The sequence below is a fragment of the Mustela nivalis genome, assembly GCF_964662115.1.
Source record: "Mustela nivalis genome assembly, contig: HAP1_SCAFFOLD_2762, whole genome shotgun sequence".
Classification (NCBI taxonomy): domain Eukaryota; kingdom Metazoa; phylum Chordata; class Mammalia; order Carnivora; family Mustelidae; genus Mustela; species Mustela nivalis.
Genome location: NW_028133903.1, coordinates 28209 through 47241, shown reverse-complemented (window position 1 = coordinate 47241; position 19033 = coordinate 28209). Strand labels below are relative to the sequence as shown.

At 38.3% G+C, this 19033-nt stretch overlaps 1 protein-coding gene across 1 annotated transcript; it reads right to left on the bottom strand.

The window, feature by feature from the left end:
• Window positions 1-2579: 2579 nt before the first annotated feature.
• Window positions 2580-11381, bottom strand: TMEM207 (transmembrane protein 207). Its single transcript, XM_082751259.1, has 4 exons — window positions 11200-11381; window positions 9295-9332; window positions 3601-3645; window positions 2580-2760 (listed from the first exon to the last, which is right to left on the bottom strand). Exons 1-4 carry the CDS (start codon window positions 11272-11274, stop codon window positions 2595-2597), a joined length of 324 nt encoding a protein of 107 aa, XP_082607385.1. The 5' UTR covers window positions 11275-11381; the 3' UTR covers window positions 2580-2594.
• Between the last annotated feature and the right edge of the window lie 7652 nt (window positions 11382-19033).

Here is a 19033-nt window from a genome sequence, read left to right as displayed (position 1 = left end):
GAATACCACTTCCTCAATTACTCCATTGTATTTTGCTTGGGAGGGGGAAGAACAGGAATGCCAGGAAGCACAACTCTGGGAGATTCCTCCACATCTAAAACCATGCAAATGGCTGTTCACTGCCTGTAATGCTCTTCTGAGCATCCCTGAGAAAGGATGGGAGATGGGTAGTGGGTGGGATAACCTAACACCCAACTAGGCAAGGGGAAAAAAAAAAAAAAAGGAATGGGCAACTGAGCCTCTGGCCCTAGAATGGAAAGTAGCAAACAGCAAAAATGAGTTTTATAATATAACTTGAGCTGGAGGAGAGCTTTACAGTATCTTGAGCAACATAAGATTCAGAGAGATAGCACTGGCATCAGGAAGGAACCAATGGAAGGAGAAAGGGACTGGGGATTTCGGAGAGCAAAACCTACCTTTGCGGACTCACCTAGTGGAAATGCCTGGAGGTTTGAGATACAGGAACACTTAGAGGAAAGAGTGAAGTGACCTGCCCCAATTTTCACTGGCTCCTTACCCTCAATAGTTGACAATTTGAAGTGTATTAGTTGACTTGCAGTAAAGATCTATGTGGTATATTCATCCAGCAAAGGGAGAAAAGTATATAACATCTTCTGAGAGGAACAATAGTCACTTTCCCAGGTTGGTATTTAGCAATTAGAAATAATATCTGAGAAGCCCCTAATTTAGTGCCTAATACTTGGTAGATGTGAAATAAATTGTGACTATATTTTTTTAAATAATTCCTTCCCAAGTATATTCTTTTCCTGGCCACAATAACTTCAGGGTGACATAGAGAATGCGATTCTAATGCCCTGCATTTGGTATGATTACATGCAGATTATTGCTGTAATCTATCAGGCTTGACACCTTCTCTCCCAATCATACTTGTTCAGGCACATTCAGGCAAATCAAGAGCATATGTGAAAATCATCAAGCAGGAAATATAAAAATATCAGAAAAATGGGGATATAACGGTGGCACATACACTGCCTTAAAAATGATAACATGACAACTGGGTAGCTTGCTTACAATTAAGTAGAGAAGTTTTTAATAATTCAAGACAGTCTAGTAAAAGAGTCTTCTTCAGAGTACATAAAAGGCTAAGAAGACCAGAGTGAATTGTCCTTAAAAACTCAAGTCAAGGGGTGCCTGGGTGGCTCAGTGGGTTAAAGCCTCTGCCTTCAGCTCAGGTCATGATCTCAGGGTCCTGGGATCAAGCCCCACATCGGGCTCTCTGCTCATTGGGGAGCCTGCTTCCTCCTTTCTCTCTGCCTGCCTCTCTGCCTACTTGTGATCTCTGTCTGTCAAATAAATAAATAAAATCTTTAAAAAAAAAAAAAAAAACTCAAGTCAAGTTGGAGGTATCATAATTAAATTTATTTGTTAAATGCCTCAAGCTAAATAAATAAAAATAGACCAATGTGACCATGTTGACCCCTTTGACTAATACAATTTATTAGAGTGTCGGTGGCCCTATTTCCTCCTACGCTCAATAGAAAGTGTTTGATTTTAGGTGAAAGATGATTTTTTCATTGGGGGCTCTAATTATCTTTCTGCAAATAACCATTTCTCAAATTGATATGTGTTTCTTTTGTTAAATAATGACTTTTTAGAATAGCCAATAATTAATATAATCACTAAATCTTGCGTACCAAGTTTTGATATTAAAACATTTAGGTTTATTTTTACTCCACCTTTTATTTAGCTGTTAGTTTTCCCAGGGCTTTCCCTGTTCCATCCATTGAAAATCCTATGCTGGCCCAAGTTCCTGAAGCACAGCTGATAATCTCTACGAAGCCCTCTTGAGGCCTCTATGTATGGTGTACAAGACAGCACCTCAGAGGGAGTTTCATGACAGAAGGTTTGGTTGAGAACAATGCTTAACACAAAGAAATAATCTATGACCTGTGATCTCTCAGAAACCAGTAAGTGATAATTGTATTACCTACAGCTAAGGCTGCAGTTACAAATAACTGTAAAGTCTGGCTTCCCTATATTGCTTATTCTCTCATGCAGACTGGAAAATAATAGGATGGGCGTCATTTTGGAGGTGGGAGTTGGAAGCAGGCAGGATCAGGGTGCTGCCCCTGTTTCTGAGGAGAAAGGACATGAGCATTGACACCCACCTGCCCAATTCCAAATACTTCAGGCTATCCACTGGTAGCAAACAATCTGGAAAGTGTGGTTCAACGTTATTGCAGGTAAGTGAGGCATGGAGAACTTAGTAAATGACACTATAACAACACCAGGGCAGGACAGTTTGATATCAAAGGCTCGAAGAGGTTATTGTGTACCTTACACCTTACCCCTTACTTGGAGTGACCAGTCCTGTGTATCTCTTATCTTTTGCATGTTGACTGAGCAAAAGGTTGAGGTTCTATTGCCATACTCAACTATGGGTCATTTCCCTAATTCACATTTTTTTTTTTCTTTTGAGGTCTCCTTTCTTCTGAAATTTTCTTACTTAGACTCTCTCCCCATGGCATGCTGGGGTCTCCAATAAACCATGTCTTGTTCTCAGTTCACATATTTGCTTTTCAAGAGGTTAGTTCTTCAATTCACCACAAACAATTAGGTTTCAAACAGGAAGTTTAGAAGTGTGCAGACAGCTCACCATAAACGGGGTCCAAGTCTCCAACAGCAAAAACAGCCATGGTGCGACTTGGGGATTCCATTTGGGGTCTCCTCAGCCAGCACTGGAGGCAGAAGAACATGACTCCACAGAGAAGAGTCATCAGGAAAATCAGCAGCAAGAACCTGATGCCAAGAAGGAGCAGAGAAGGAGTGAGGTGGAGCATGCAGGGAGCTTAGGAACTCCTGCTGCTTCCTGGAAAGGGGACAAGAGGTCCAGGAGACAGGGTGCAAGAAATCTGTGAGGCCAAACACTTTAAGCAATCCCCCACCACCACTCATATACTGTCATTAAACTTGGAACATTTATGGTGCTCAGAGTGGGTCAATCTTGCCAGGGGATGATGATCATTTCCTCTGGAAATTGAAGGTTATTCCAAGAAACAGTGTCTTTGTCCCTTAATTCATTCATCCATTATTCCTATCTTTCAGCCATCCATCCATGCATTCAACTAGTAGTTAAGCAAATGAGGCGGTTTTAGATGTTGGGTGGGGTTGGGGATTTAAAGTAGACGTAGAGGAGACAGGATCTAACCAATTAATTGAGAGAACTTATACTGTTTGGTTTAAAAAATACAGAAGTCATGATGCTGAAGGTGTATAACTACTGTCTAACAGTTTCTGAAGGACAGCTTGTAAAAGGTAGAAGTCTTATTTTGAAGGTTATTAAGAATTTTGAAATCAGTACTGGAGTCATTTAGGGAGATTTCAAAAGGAAAAATAATTATTTCATTGTTAAATTTCTTTAATTTGGGAATAAACTATTCCCAAAACAGTTTAAATTCCCTGTCACAGGAAGTACATTAGTAAACACTAACCAAAAATCAGAATGTGATGTTTCCACATATATTTCATGACCTTTAAAATTTCCTTAACTCTATGTTTTTATGTGCCATTTCTATTATTTAGAAAACAGAGTATATATACATCCCCAAAGGTATTATAACAAATTGGGGATATCCTTACCAGATATACCAGTCCCTTGTGTATCGATCTTTATAGTTTATGCACCTGGTGGTAAAAGAAGAAGAGTTAATGCCGGACCTCTGGATGGCCAAAACCTATTCTCTTGGACCATAATATTTGTTCTGACTGTACCTATTTTCCCAGAACAATCATGTACTCACTGTGTGCCAAATGAGCACAATGAACCAAATGGTTGCAGTATGCCCAGTTCATCCGGGACACTGAGAATACAGGTGAGTGTGCAACTGTCACACATAGGCACTTTCACGGTCATAAGGTTTGATTCTAGTTATGACGACAGTTGTGTATTGAGAAGATGGAGACTAACTTCAGGGGTAACATGTCATAAATATTAGGTATGAAATTTCTTTAAAATTCAGATTCACCAGGGAAGGTTTATAATTTCTGTTAATCTTTAATATCTTGGTAGAGAATAGCCAGGCTGCAGACTTGGTTAGAGGAAGAAATTGGGAAAAGGGGAAATGACTGAAAGTGGCCACACGTGCCATTTACCAAAGAGTGTGATGTTGATTCTTTCAGTCAGGATGGTCAAACCAATTGAGTGTCTAGGCACAATGCAATCAATCCTGGGATAAGTTTTAAAATGTTTCCTCACATGAAAACAAAGTTCATGGTGTGATTTTCGGGAGGCTTAGCTAACCTAAACCACTTCTGTGCTATTTATCGCAGAGTCCGTCGCTATGCCAGACACCGGGAATGTAGGTGTGCCGATGGACTTTTTTCATACTTTGGTAAATGGGCATTGTCGAAGTATTCTGGGATTAAGCAGTGGAAACCTGTTCATCACAGCTCGGTAAGTCTGTGAGTTGGAGCTGTACTTAATCATGGCTATTTCAGTTTTTGTTAAAATAACACTCAGTTCTTTTCAGCTTGAAAGCACTCATAACTGTCAGCTAATTTATTGCTCCCAGCCTCTCCAAGGAGGCAGTGTGTCATGTTTATCATCGTTCTAGTCGGAAGTGACTTTTTAACATATGTGAAGTGTCAACGTAAAAATTTTACCCCAAACATTTAAGAGGAAAGTTAATCACCCAGGGCATATGCTTTTCGTTTTTTGTGTTGTAGGCTGTGTGTGTGTGTGTGTGTGTGTCTGTGTGTGTGTGTATTCACATAAAGACACAGGTGCAAATGGCTGGGGAAATATGGCAGTTGAAGTATAATTTTAGAAAGCATCCTAAGACAAGCAATCATCGATAAAGGATTTTAAAAATAATTAATGAGACACCTTTATAAAGGAATGTTATCCAGTCATCAAGAAGATTCATACTTATCATCAAAAGCCTTGTGAAGTAGAATAACAAAGAGGGCTCAGTTCTACTTTGTATATTCTATTACATAAATGCGATGTTTTCACTAATTAGGTATTTTGTAGTAGTATACTTCTATACACTGAGTTACTAACAATGCTTTCTTCTCCTCAGTTGGGTATCATGAGATGCTTTATCTTTCCCACATTTCCATATTTTTTAAATGTATATCACTTTTATAGTCATAAAAAATTTAAGTATTATATTAAAAAAATATAAATCTTAATCATACAGTATCCCACTGTAGACATAGGGACATTCTCTAGGTGTTTTAGCCCAACAAAAGAGTAGAAGTTTCCTATTTGGGAAATTGAAATGTAAGCACATAATCAGGAGTGTGGATTGCTTCATCTCCCTCCATTAAAAATCTTTGCTTACTCTCTCAACATTTAAGAATAGACTTCATTCTTATCAAAATGTCAATTTTAAAGATTAATTACCTCAATTTGTTTCTCAGTTCTTTAAATTTTAAGCCACTCAGTATTTTTTTTTTTTTTTGCCAGTGATAACAATTATCCAAATTGAATTACTTCTCTTTCTGATCTTGTGCAATCACTGCGGGAGTTTCTGATATGCAATAAATACAATGGTCAAGACGGAGTTAGCTGGACAAATGCAAAGTGATCATGGAATGTCCAAACTGTAGGCACCTTTGGGAGTGTTTAGTTCACTCAGCAATTTACATACTCTACAACTGAAACCCAGAGTAGAGAAGTTGTGGAGATCACTAGGTGGTCAAAGAATTCAAACCTAATTACAAGTCTTCTGACTCTGTGTGCTTCCCTCCTTTCCCCACCATTATTTCCATGTCTTTTGCAAGATCAATTTTTAAAGATTTGTTTTTTAATTCTTTTTTTTTGCTTTTAAGTAGACTCCACACCCAACATGGGGCTTGAATTCAGAACCCTAAGATCAGGAGACGCATGCTCTACCAACTGAGCCAGCCAGTCAGATGCTCCTTAAACAGATTTTTTTTTTTTAATTCTTAAAAAAGTTTTAGAACAATAACAATATTCTAATTGTACAAATTTTAAATGGAAGATATTCAGTGTAGGGAAAATTACATTTTTTAAAGTGAAGTAATTACTGAGAGATTTATATATTATTGGTCAAATTGTGATGATGCCAAAAACAAAAAACATTCAGGAGAAAAGAGAACCAGCTATGAAGCTTAAGGAAGACATTTCTGATCATCAGTGTTCTCTCGAAGCGGTTGCTGAAGGATTTTTTTCCTGACCTTAGTGTAAAACTACTGCCCCCGAATGTTATGGAGATGATTTTTCCTCTATAGAGATGATTAGCCTAGTTGACCTTTATTATTCTTCTCAGCGCTGAGATTCTGTGGACCTAAGTCTAACTACAAATTCCTCAATTTGAAAAATTCGAGAAGAAAACTACAGAATTGCTCCGGTGGCTCCTTCTCTGGATTTACCCAGAACTTCCTGTGCCAGGCATTCTTCTAAACTAGTTATATAATTTCAGAGGGGATTAATTCACTTTCAGATTCGTGATGCTATGAGGTAAGGTCACAATATTATAATCCTTATTGTACAATTGGGAAAATTCGGGCATGAAGTAACTTGCCCAAGATAACAAAGCTGCAAGTGGCCGAGTTGGGGTTCACACCCAAATGGTCTGGCTGTGGAGAATGAGTCTTACTACCATGCAGCCCCACCACTGGGAAGAGGAAAAGCCAGCTCTGACCTCGAATTATTATGGGGGGTACTGCCTGAATGCATTCAATATTCTGTGTTCCAAAATGCTTTAAAAATATTAGAAATACAAAAATAATAGAAATGAGAGCATGGAGGGTATCACACAAAGAGAATATGCTAAGAGTGAGATCAGTTTTTAAATTGAATATAGTAAACCCCATATGAAGAATTTAACCCAACTCGGGATCTGGCTTAAGTTTTCTAGAGGTTAATAGGATGAGAGAGAGACTTGGTTATATAGTATCCTCTAAAATTAACAAAATCATGCAGCATTACTCACCAGATGCACAACTATTCCTGGAGTAGACACTAGAGAAGAATTCAAACTATTGGGCTTCATGAAGAGAATTCTGTTGGCAACGGGGACAACATTTTTCCTATGCTCTTAGAATAAACGGAATAACAAATATCATGGATCTTTTTCTTTTTTAAATCATCCCTTAACGTAGGCAAAAGTGCATTTAGCTATAACAATCTGGGAGAGAGATGGGTGCTGTATCATATCACCTGGAGATTGGTGGCTTGATTAATCCAAGGTAAATTGTATAGTATCTAGAAGAATAGATGAACCATATATCCTCAGGTATTTCACCCAGTGTATAATTTCATTTAACATTGGACATACAATACGGCTTTATGGTGCAAATTTGTAATATATATATAGTGATATAGTAGTACATATAATATTCATGTATGTATGGTACATATACATACTTCGTAGTGTAAAATTCTGGTTCAGGAGTCGGTCCTGGGTCCAAATCCAAACTCTGCTTTTTACTTGCTTACTCTCAAGCAAAACGTTTAACTTCCTCGAGTCAGGTAAGTTGGTGAGATATCCAGAATCTATTAATGCAATTAATTGGCAAAATCTTGTGGATGTATGATCATATTTATGATTTGTAAGTTACTCTACTTATGAATGTATATGTGTATCAGTGTATCAGTGTACTTGCTTATTTTGGGGAGGGAAAAGGATTAGGCTGTAATGGAGAGGCTCTATCTAGTTTTTTTCATATACTAAATTACTTATAATATTTAAATGTTATACAAAGACAGCCTAGCAATGCATTGTTCATACTAATGAAAAGCCATTATAAAAATAAATTGAGTAGTTCAGATCAGAAAAAATAGTTTGGGTTTGAAAAAAAAATTAAGAAAACTAATTATCTCTCAAATACCTTGTAGTGGCAAAAGATTTGACATCTATCTTCGGTACAAATACTTACCTAATATCACCTCTCTGCAATACCAGCTACTTTCTTGCCCTCTCTTTTTATTTTCTGCTAGGCAGAAAATAAATTTATAATGCTAGGCATTATATTTGAGGTGGTCTCTTCTTTTCACTCAAAAGCAGTGGTATTAATGACAAACACAGTAGACACTTGTATGCAAAGTGAGGTAGCTAAACAAAGAATTGTACTTCAGAACTAGCTGAAGCCCTGCAATACTTTGCTACTGTCTTTGGGTCTCAGTTTCTTCCCCTAAAAGGGAGACCAGTAACCTCAGTGACTGGAAAGTCCGCTTATCAAGGTCCTCTGTAGTGTATTTTCCTGTTCTATTGATCAAAGAATGAGATTCAACGTTTATGATCATATTGATTGAATAATGAGATTCAACATTTATGACCTTTTCCAGTTATAAATTTCTGTATTCTATTATGCTGGGTCAAAGATAGGAGATGACTGGGCAAGATGAGACAGCTAGGAGGTCCAGAGTTAGGTAAGTACATCAGGCATGAAAAATTCCATCATGTTATAAACACCAGAAGACAGAAAAAGGGGAGTCCAAAATCAACACAAAGAAAGAGCAATGGAGAGCCAGCCATGTCAGAGCTGGAAGAAGAGCACGGACATAAAGCACAGATGATCAATAATGAGATGATCCACCAAAGCAGGTGAATGGTTCCAGGGCCAAGGAAGGCATTCCACACAGCATGGCCTCTTCATCTGGAGGCAGCGCCCAGGCCATGAGACTTTGGCCTTGAGGGTGACAGGTAGTAATAATTGAAAAGAGCCACCTGGTCATCAGGGCTGCACCGAGAAGGCTGTGCTTGGCAGACGTGCTTTTCTGACACTTGCATTAAGTCACAGTGCATTACAGCTCTTATTAATCATCATCAGCATTATTAATGGCACCTTCTCCCCAAGTCCGGAATAGAATTCTGGGAGCCATTAAGTTGACGGTCCCAAAAGTGAGAAAATTGAGTCAGTTATTCACATAACGCATATCAAATGCATTTTAAATATAAGCAACTTTGTCAGTTGGCTTATATTTAAAACTGAATACCCAGAAAATGGTGGCCCACCAACACTGTGACTTCCAAGTGGGGCTGCAGATGAAGATGACATCTTTGTGAGCCTGAAGAACCCTTGCTACCACTCTGGTGGAGAATGCAGTAAGCAAAAATACCTAGAAATCAATGAGGCTCCTTATATTTGCCAAAGTTAATCATAATGAAAGTGCCTCTTTTTCTGCTTTTAGAAAAATTGAGCCATTTGCATTTAAAAACAATTTGCTCTCACTTTTCTTCCATGATTACAATCATCATTTGAGATTCATTTGGGGCTTCTCAAATGACGTGAGCCTTTTTTTATTCTTTGAATTTTTGAAAATGCTAAATAAAAACATGAAGTTTCTTGCTATTTACTTACATTTCATTTTCTTCACATGGTGGGTCCGAGAGCACCAACTGAAACACATGTTTAGAACAATAAAATCCAAACATCTCATCAGTCTAATCCTTTAATACAAACAGCGCTTAGAGACAATGTGGGTTTATATCATTCTGTTTGTTTTTTTAATTAAAAGCTCCATAGCAGAGTCCATTATTGGTGCACAGAATTTTAATTGAAAAAAAAATCTCCCGGTAGATTCTCTAGCTCAGCGGTGACAGGAAATACATATTATGAGCCAGATTCCTATCCAACAGTAGACGGATGTGAAAATGCCTTTTGTTCTTTCTATAGGCAGATATTATTTGCTCTAAAGACCTTCCTTGCACCTTGCATATTTTTGTTTTCACATTTTAGCTGGAGGAAGAAAGTTCATTATTTGCGGAGTATTATTTTCACACAAAGAAATCAAGTTCCCTACGTGAAAACAGAAGTCCATCCCATTAGCATTCATGGGTGTTAAATACATGCATGAAGGAGTGACTTTAACTAGCTCCAAGGGGGGAAGGTCCATTTAAAATTACAGGACAGTCCTGTTGAGATTTACATGTCTGTCTTCACCAAAGAAGGGAGAAAAGATAATAAACTTGATTGCTTTGTTTTAAATGACCCAAACCATCAGCATTTCAACATAATTATCCTTGTTCTTCGTGTTGAGCCTTACCGGTTAAAATAACCTATCACAGAGGAAAGAAAGAAAGTACTCTGTTCTAGAGGTTTGGTTTGCAGGTTTGTTTTTCCCTTAACTGAGACGCTTTCCAGGGACAATGAGAAAATCTTTACATGTCATTCGTATGTGGCTCTTAAACTTGGGTTAATGAGATCAGTGAAGTATTTATTATCCTAGCATATGCCATGCAAATATGAATACAAGTAAGAAGTTACAAAATTTAAAATGATAAGCTCAGGGATTTTTGTGAAACATATCTCTTTTCCCTCCTTTAATCCCAAATGCATCTTCTTCGGCACCTTATATTTTACTCCACCAAGTTTATCTAGGCAAAGAGATTTGTCGAGTTGCAGATGGAGCCACGAATTGGCCATCAGAGAGCATGGTAATGAACAATTTATAAGCCCAGAAAATGAGTTGCACTCTCTTTTGCTCGAATGCTGCAAATAGATTTGCATACTACCAGAGAGGAAAATGAACATTCAAATTTTGTCCATAAAGAAAGTTTATTTATGAGTAGATGAAATCATTAGGGACCCAGCTTAACAGATAAATAAAGTCCGCATTTCACTTTCAAGTCACTCCCTAGTCTCCTGTGCTGCGCCCCACCTAGCGAGGAGTCCATAGTCATCCATTATTTTTACCTCACTGCTGATGGTGTTAGCTGATGGACTTCGCGGTTATCAGGAAATGACGAGCAGGACTGAAATCTTTCAGATACATTGCATTCAAGTAACACAGATACAGAGATGCAGGTATTAGTCTGAATGAGATGCTCAAAAAAGCAGAGGAACCAAAATAAACTCTAAGATGGGTCTGTCTGTGTTGCTCAGCACTGAGAGATAGGGAAGCCTCAAGGACGGTTGTAGGCAACAGTAAACATGTCTTCAATTAATCCTGCCACAGCATTTGGATATATCAGCAGCAATTTTTATTAAAAAAAAAAAATGCACAGCCTAGCAAAGTTAAGCAAAGATTACATTGTGTCATATTACTTCAATGGCAGTAGAACTAATAAAGAAGAAATAAGACTAATGACATGGACCATTTCGTCTTCTGTATTTCTGACCAATAAATATAAGCTGGTGGTAACACCGTCTTAGAGGAAATCTTTTAAATGTGAGAGTAGTTAAGTTACCCAACAATCAAATCTAGAACAAATCGGGTTCTTAGAGTACCCCTGAAAATCTTTTCCCAGAAAGAGAGATGGTTACCTGGAAGAGTGGCAAACACGAGGTTCCTGCTTTTGAGATCACTGAAGTAAAACTAAAAGGTCTGGGTCCCAACATACTTAAGGAACGAGCTGCTCAAAGCCAGTGGTTGGGCTTCTGTATGCATCTCCCTCTTTCCCTGGAACTCGTTAGCCTCTAAGTTATGCTTCCCACCGGAGCGCTCATTAAGGGTGCCCCTTGTGACTTTTAATGTGCACACTGGGGGGCAGGCGTGTTGGGTGCATGCTCACAGGTACTCAGAGTTCAAGGAATTTCAGTGTAAGGTCAGAGCCCTGGTACTGTTTGTCAAGCCCTCAGAAGTCAGGGTTATACATGCTGACCTGCAAAACACTAGCTGGCTGCTTAACTAACCTAGGGCATTCAAGAGCATGTTTTATTCTAGGGCATTTCTGGGATTTATACAGGATCTGGCACTTGGAATGTTTAATTTTCTTCCCTTTGTTGGTCCTTTTACCTCTTCTTTTCCTACACATCATTTTCAGTCCCAGGTGTAACTCAACCTTGGGCATAACGCTTTCCTTGTCTCATGATGATCGCGCCCTACTTTTAAACAGTGCATATTTCAATGTTGGATGAAACAACTCAAACACGACAGGCCAAATAAACAAACAAACATATAAATAAACAAAAGCTTGCAAATTGTCTAGGGAGTTTCTGAAAAAGGATAATTAAGAGGCACAAATTTAATTTGTATTAAAACATTAGAAACGTATAGAAGTTTACAAAAACTGGTATGGATGCATATAAACAGTAAGATAAATATAACGGAATAGAATCAGAAACAGATTGAAATAAACAAAGATTTCAGTTTTCATTCCAAGCTAGTGAGGAATAGACATTATTCAAGGAATGATGAAGAACTGAGTGGTTAGGTGGAAAGAATGGAGCAAATGGCTTGTAAGGTGCTTAACCATACTCATAATAAGATACATATTGCTTGCAATTATAATCAGAATGGCAAGTTGATAAAAAGGATAATAGAGCAAAGAGAGATCGCTATGGGGAGGTAAGTCCTCTCTTACATGGTTGGGAAAACTGTACAGCCTCTTGGGAAGACAATTAGACAATACCTATTAACCTAAAAACTGAATATATCTGTTGGTCAGGAATTCTTCCAGGAATAAGTCCTACAGATACTATTACAAGTAGCACAAATTATTACATGCAATGATGTTCATACGGCATTGTTGGTAATAAAATATTAGAAATAGCACATGTCCATCAAAATAAATCCTATAGATACTATTACAAGTAGCACAAATTATTACTTGCAATGATGTTCATATGGCATTGTTGGTAATAAAATATCAGAAAGAGCACATGTCCATCAAAATGGGGCTGCTTACATAAATACAAAAAAATTATATCTGTTCAACAAAATACTAAGCAGCTGTTCAAAAAGGGATAACAGCAGGTCTGGCTGGCTCAATTGATAGAGCCTGCAACTCTTGATCTCAGGGTTGGGAGTTCAAGCCCCATACTGGATGTAGAACTTAATGAAAATAGATAGATATCTAGATAGATAGGTCGATGATAGAAAGGGAGGTGGAATAGGTTCAGCTACTGACAAGGAAATACCTCTAAGAGTCATCATTAAGTGGGGCACCAGGGTGGCTCAGTCTTTAAGCATCTTCCTTCAGCTCAGGTCATGATCCCAGTGTTCTGTGATCGAGCCCAGCATTGGGCTCCCTGCTCAGCAGGAAGCCTGCTTCTCCTTTTCTCATTCCTTCTGCTTGTGTTCCCTCTCTTGCTGCATCTCTCTCTGTCAAATAAATAAGATCTTTAAAAAAAAAAAGTTATCATTAAGTATAAGGAAAATATTGTGGGACACTGTGTACATCCTGCTGGTTTTTATGTAATAATCAGGGAAATACAGCTATGGTGTCTTCCCTCTCTATGAAACATACACACATATACTCATATATGCACAAGATATCTCTGCTTAAAACTATTAACAGTGATTTTCTCTGTATAAGGGAAATGAGAGTCTGAGGAAACATGAGTAGGAGGGAAATTTATTTTTCACAGCTTCTTGTATGTTTGATTTTATTCTTAATTCTGTCATTTAATCATCTTGTACATACATACATTTCCAAGGGTCAATTTTGAAGCCAATCATCCAGAATTCAGAACAAGCACGTGGTGGTTCAAGTCCCAGCATAGTTCACCACATCCAAATCAAAGGATAATACATGACTTAATTTATGATGGCTTACCTAGATTGCACTAGAAACAAATCAGCAGTGTCAGTTACCTAAACTACTGCTCTGAACTGGCCGTTAAGGTATGTGGATTAGTTGAGAGGCATCTGGACGGGCTGTGTGGAGGCCTCAGTCTGTTTAGTATGCAGTCACAGACACAGCCATGAATTACAAAGCAGAGGAAGGGCTTGGTGCCAATGCCAACAGGAGATAAGTAAACCCAGCCTACAGTATTATTTGTCCCTAGGACACCCTCCATTTTAAGTGTCTCTGAAGCCTGTAATTAAACAGAAGGAAAAATAGGCTCTTCACTGGTGAACTTATTTATTAGGCGGTCAGAAGTCTGACTTCCGTCAGTGGAGTCAATGATCTTAAGAAATCCTGGGAAGGGGAAGGAAAGCCGGAAGACTAGGAAAGAGATGGAGTGGAAACAAGGACAACATGTTTGATTTAGCTTTGGAAATTGGAGCTATGACCAGCCGGATACATAGATTAAATAATTCTTGTGAAAACAAATACATGATTTTGTAGCAGGTGGCTGACTAGGACTATGGGAGCTGATTGGAGGTGGACTCTATACTAACAGTAATACTGCAAACGCCACAACTATACTTGGTGCTAAAATAAAAACTCATATTCATTGCCACCCCTCTTTTTCCAGACTGCTATTTATCTGTTAGCTTTTGTGACTTTTTTATACCACTTCCAAAAGGCCAACATGCTGGCTTCTGCCTAAGAGCCCAGTTTCTGTTGTGCCTTCCCTTCTCAGCATTATGACAGTTTGAAGGTCTTAGAAAAAGAAGTCTGCCCATGGATGTCCTTTTACCTGTATAAATTTTAAAATTTTATTCTGAGATAATTGTAGATTCCCATACAGTTTTAAGAAGTAAAACAGAGGTCTTAAAAACCCTTTGCCCAGTTTCCTCCACTGGTAACATCTTGCCTTATACAATATCACAACCAGGAAACAGATAATGATACAATCCACTGCCTGCCTGGGGTTTGTCATTCATGTTTTATGATCTAAAAGTTGTGATTAATCCAGTATTTTTTTCCAAATGGATGCTTATGTGTGTGAATGGTAATGAATTGACATCACTGAGAAGTCAGCTTGAAGATAGATGTCTGTTGTAAAATGATCTCTTAAGTCATTAAAATACTATGGACTTCTTATGTTTGAATATAAGGGTGGAAAGAAGAAAAACTCTTTGAAAGACTCAGGAACAAGGACAGGAAAAAGGAGAATGAGTGTATATTATATGAGATCATACTCACAATATTTACTGAGTACTTGGATGTTGAACTCTATAAATCATTATCTTTGTAACAAAAGAATGGATAGATGTATGTTCAATGGTACAGTGCTGGTCATTTACCCAAACTTTCTCCTGAGCTGGGTAGTAGAAGAAAGTAAATCCTGCAGGAACGGATGGTCATGAGGTGATATGAAACTATTATCTGGATTTGTAGCCTGGCAGAAGTCCAAATTCCCTGAAGCTCTAAAGTTCTATCGATATTTGTCCTTAAAGGTCATGGCATGCAGGTGTTCAAAAAAATCTAAGGACCCAAATTCAAGGGATTAAGTAAGAGTAAACAGAAGTTATGAAAAGAAGTGGGCAATGCATAAAGGAAAGTCCAAAGAAAAAGGAAGGAGGAATCAATCACTCTCTTAGAAATTAATGGAGCAGGAGAAAGTTCTAGAAGTCAGAAGCCCTGGGCTGAGGTCACCACTTTGCACTTACCAGAAGTGTAACGATAAAACATTTATCTTCTCTTAAAGCTGTATTTCCTAAGAAATAATGATAATAATATTTGTCTCTTTCACATAATTTTTTTAAAGATCAACTTGAAAATACCAATATGAAATCAGACCAGGCATAGACATAAGGAATTGAGTAATGGAGCATCATAGAATAAAATAAATTCCAAAATCCATTCAGCTCCTGGAAACTATGGGATCCAGGGTTATGTAAGGAGGACTTCAAATGAGGCAGCACTTCTGCCTGTCAGATTTCATTTTCTTCTTCTCCCCACTGAAAAGAAATACTGATCACATTGCTAAATCAACGGTCAATTTTCAGTCTTTATCTCATTTGTCCTAACTGACAACATTTGACGTAGGCAATCATTTCTTCCTTTAAACACTTTCTTCATCTGGCTTCCAGAACAATACATTTCCTGATTTGTTTCCTATTTTATTGACTGTCTCTCTCCATCTCCTTTGATGATTTTTCCTTGTCTATCCAGACTTGACATGTTTGAGATTCTCTAAGGCTAAACCTCAGAGCTCTGTCTTTTCTATTTACATGCATAATTTCAGGAAACTCATTCAGTTTCAGAGATTATCAGCCACAAACTGAGGACTCCAAAACCCATCTCTCCGATCCAGATCTCTTCCCTGAATTTGTATAACCAACTGCCAACTCCACATCAACATTTGGGTCTCGACTACATTTCTGCAAGTAGACTTGCCCCAAATCTATCTTCTGATTTTCCTCCCCTTCCCTCTACTCTTTCATTCCCACCCATCTTTCCTGTATCAGTACATTACAACTGTTTCCTTTTGGTTGTTCAGGCTAAAAAGATTTGTTTTTAAAGATTTTATTTATTTATTTGACAGACAGAGATCACAAGTAAGCAGAGGCAGGCAGAGAGAGAGGAGGAAGCAGGCTCCCTGCTGAGCAGAGAGCCCCATGATGCGAGGCTTGATCCCAGGACCCTGGGATCATGACCTGAGCCAAAGACAGAGGCTTTAACCCACTGAACCACCCAGGTTCCCCCAGGCTAAAATGATTTGAAAACACTTTTTAGTTCTTTCTTACCCTCTCTAATCAATCAGCAAATCTTGTAGTCTCTGCTTTCAAGATATATGCAGACCTCTGCTGCTTTCATTACATTCTCCAGCAACTTTTTATTGAAATTACTATCACCTACCACCTGAATTATTTCAATCGCTTTCTAGTAGATTCTTATTTCTTTCTGTTTTTACACTTACCTGTGTACCACCTACGCTTGATACAGCAACCACAGCGATGTTCTTAACTTTAAGTTGGATGCTGTCACTCATTCTTCTGCACACAACTCTTGAGTGGCTTCTTATTTCCCTCAAAGTGGAAAAAAGAAGTCCGTGCAATAATTTACAAAACCTCACGAGGCCTGTTCTCTGTTCTCTTTCTGGTCTCATCTTCTACGGTCTCCTCTTGCCTCACTCTGTTCCCAGCACACTGCACCGGACATGATTTTCCTTAAACTTCCCAGGCATTCTCCTGCCTCGGGGTCTTTGCAATAGTGCTTCCCTCAGTCTTTAAGGAATGTCTCTCACTTGCCCATATGGCTTCCTTTCTCACCTCCTTAAACTCTTGGTTCAAATGCCACATTTTTATTGAGGCTTTCCCTGACCACTGTATCCGATACTATGACAACCTCATCCACAAGCAGCACTCCCTTTCTATTCTTTCTGTAATTTATGTTTCCCAAAGAATTTTTGGAAAGGCCTATTTGTCATGCTATTGGTTCTCTCCCTTACCTGAAGAGAAACCATCGTGAGCAAATGTAATGGAACTCACATGAGTTCACTTAGTGGTGGTTACAGGTAGAGACTACACCATGGAAGAGTTGTCACACAAAGGGAACTTGATTTGCGGCAGAAAAGGAGATCTTGGGGATACTTTCCAAAGACATGTCTTTTTGAGTAGGGGTGAGTGGGTTCCATTTATTTAGGGTTAGGATAAAATACTCAGAAAGGAGAGCTTTGTCATCACATGTAAAGCAGACACAAGGGTGTCTGGACTTACTTAGAAAACATGCCTTTACGTGCGACCTATGTTATATATATATTTTTTATTAATTTTTTATTGGATGGGTGACCTATGTTATATTAATGAAGTGTGTGCTCCTCCTAGGGCAGAGACTTTAACATTGTAATAAAGCAGAAGTTAACTGTGGACAGAGGAAAGTCTATGGCTGTTCTCCGAGAGCTGGTACCAACTGGATTGGGCCCTGGGTTCCTTATTTCTGGTAAGGAATACAGGGGCTTGCTTGCTTTTCAAGCAGCCCAGGGAGTTTTTACCACAGATTTATTGTCTCTGATGTGGTTAGGCTAGAGATTTGTTAGTTTGTGTATTTCCTTTGTTCCTTTAAAATCCTGAACTATGGAGGTTTTTGCATTTCTTTGTAATTTGGACACCTTCTAGAAAGTTCTGCAAGAAGTATGCTTGGGCAAGAAGAGCTGGTAGAGCCTGGATTACAGAAAGTACTTGGCGGTGGGGTGGGGCCACAAACATCACATCTCTTATATCAAGAGAGCTATATATAAAAAAAAAAAAAAGAAAAGTGAGAGAGAGCTATATCAGGTCTTTCTTTTACTGGGGATCCATAACTCTTTCTGCTTACAGGAAGGGAAATTTGCCTATTGCTGTTTTGTTTGCTCTGTCTCCCTAGTACCTAAACAACAGCACCTTTCACATGGTAAGCACACAATACATATGTGTTAAATAAATGAGCTAAATGATTGATTAAGTAATGAATGAGCCAGCTTAGTTCCAAACGGCTGGCTGACCTGAGAGCAAGCTACTTGTGGGAGGAGAGGGAATAGACATTCTTCGACAGTGAAGGCACCCTCCAGATTATAGGAGAGGTGGGAAAAAAAATAAGCACAAACCAAAAGGCGTTTTTGCAGGAATTTAACTGACCAAGCTAGGGTCACGTGATTATAAAAAGGTATTAGCCAGGAAAAAAAAATGCAGAGGGGAAAAAGAGAATCAGAATTTCTATAAATGCCCTGTTGTTGCATGAATCTAAGTTCAACTTGGAGAGATAATGTCTCCACAGCTTTTTGAATGGAAAAAAACTTGACATTGGTTTGTTCTACATTCATTATTAGATTGTACCAGCAACTAAGAGGCCATGTCTGAAATGGACCATTAAATATAGTCCTTTGCAGATTTAACACAAATTATATCACTCTGAAAAGTGCTTTGACATAACTTGGAGTTAAACATTTGCTGTAAGTGCCACTGTTTATGGTAATAATTGACAAACCATGCTTAGGTTAGATGTGAGTAAGAGTTGTTTTATTAACTGGTAACATTATTGAATTCTTGAATATTGCAAATTCTGGTCGTGTTTTAAAAACAATTGGATAAACATTGCAGTTGCTAAATAGGTGAGTTTATTGCTTTGTAAATGTAATGTGATAGATATTAAACTGTACGTCTCAGTTTCTTTCACCAACTTCAGTGGAATATTTTTTTTCTTGTCAGATATTAAAAGTTTAGGACTCTAACTTCCAAATTTGATTTTTAAAAAACATTGCTCAAAACTTTGTAAATGCATGAGGGATAGTCTTTGTTTTCCTTTCAAATTGTAACTGGACTGTGAGTTTGCTCCTTGGTGAGTCACAGATCCTAGGTGGAGTAGTCACACCAAAAAAAAAATACTTTATTTGCAGCAAATAAGGAGATCACACAGAGTAGCTTCCAAAGTTGTGACTCTTCTGAGAGGGTGAATGGGTACCTTTTATTTAGGGTTTTGAGTATTAAGATAGTGAAGTCTTGTCATCCTCGTTAGAGGCAGGCATTAGGTCCACAAGCATCTTAAGGAAACATGCCTGTACT

Coding starts and splice junctions, on each gene's coding strand:
- TMEM207 (XM_082751259.1), bottom strand. CDS start 11,274: ATGTTGGGACCCAGACCTTTTAGTTTTACTTCAGTGATCTCAAAAGCA. Junction 3,646..9,294: donor CCATGTGAAGAAAATGAAAT/GTAAGTAAATAG, acceptor TTTTACCACCAG/GTGCATAAACTATAAAGATC. Junction 2,761..3,600: donor ACAAGGGACTGGTATATCTG/GTAAGGATATCC, acceptor TCTTGGCATCAG/GTTCTTGCTGCTGATTTTCC.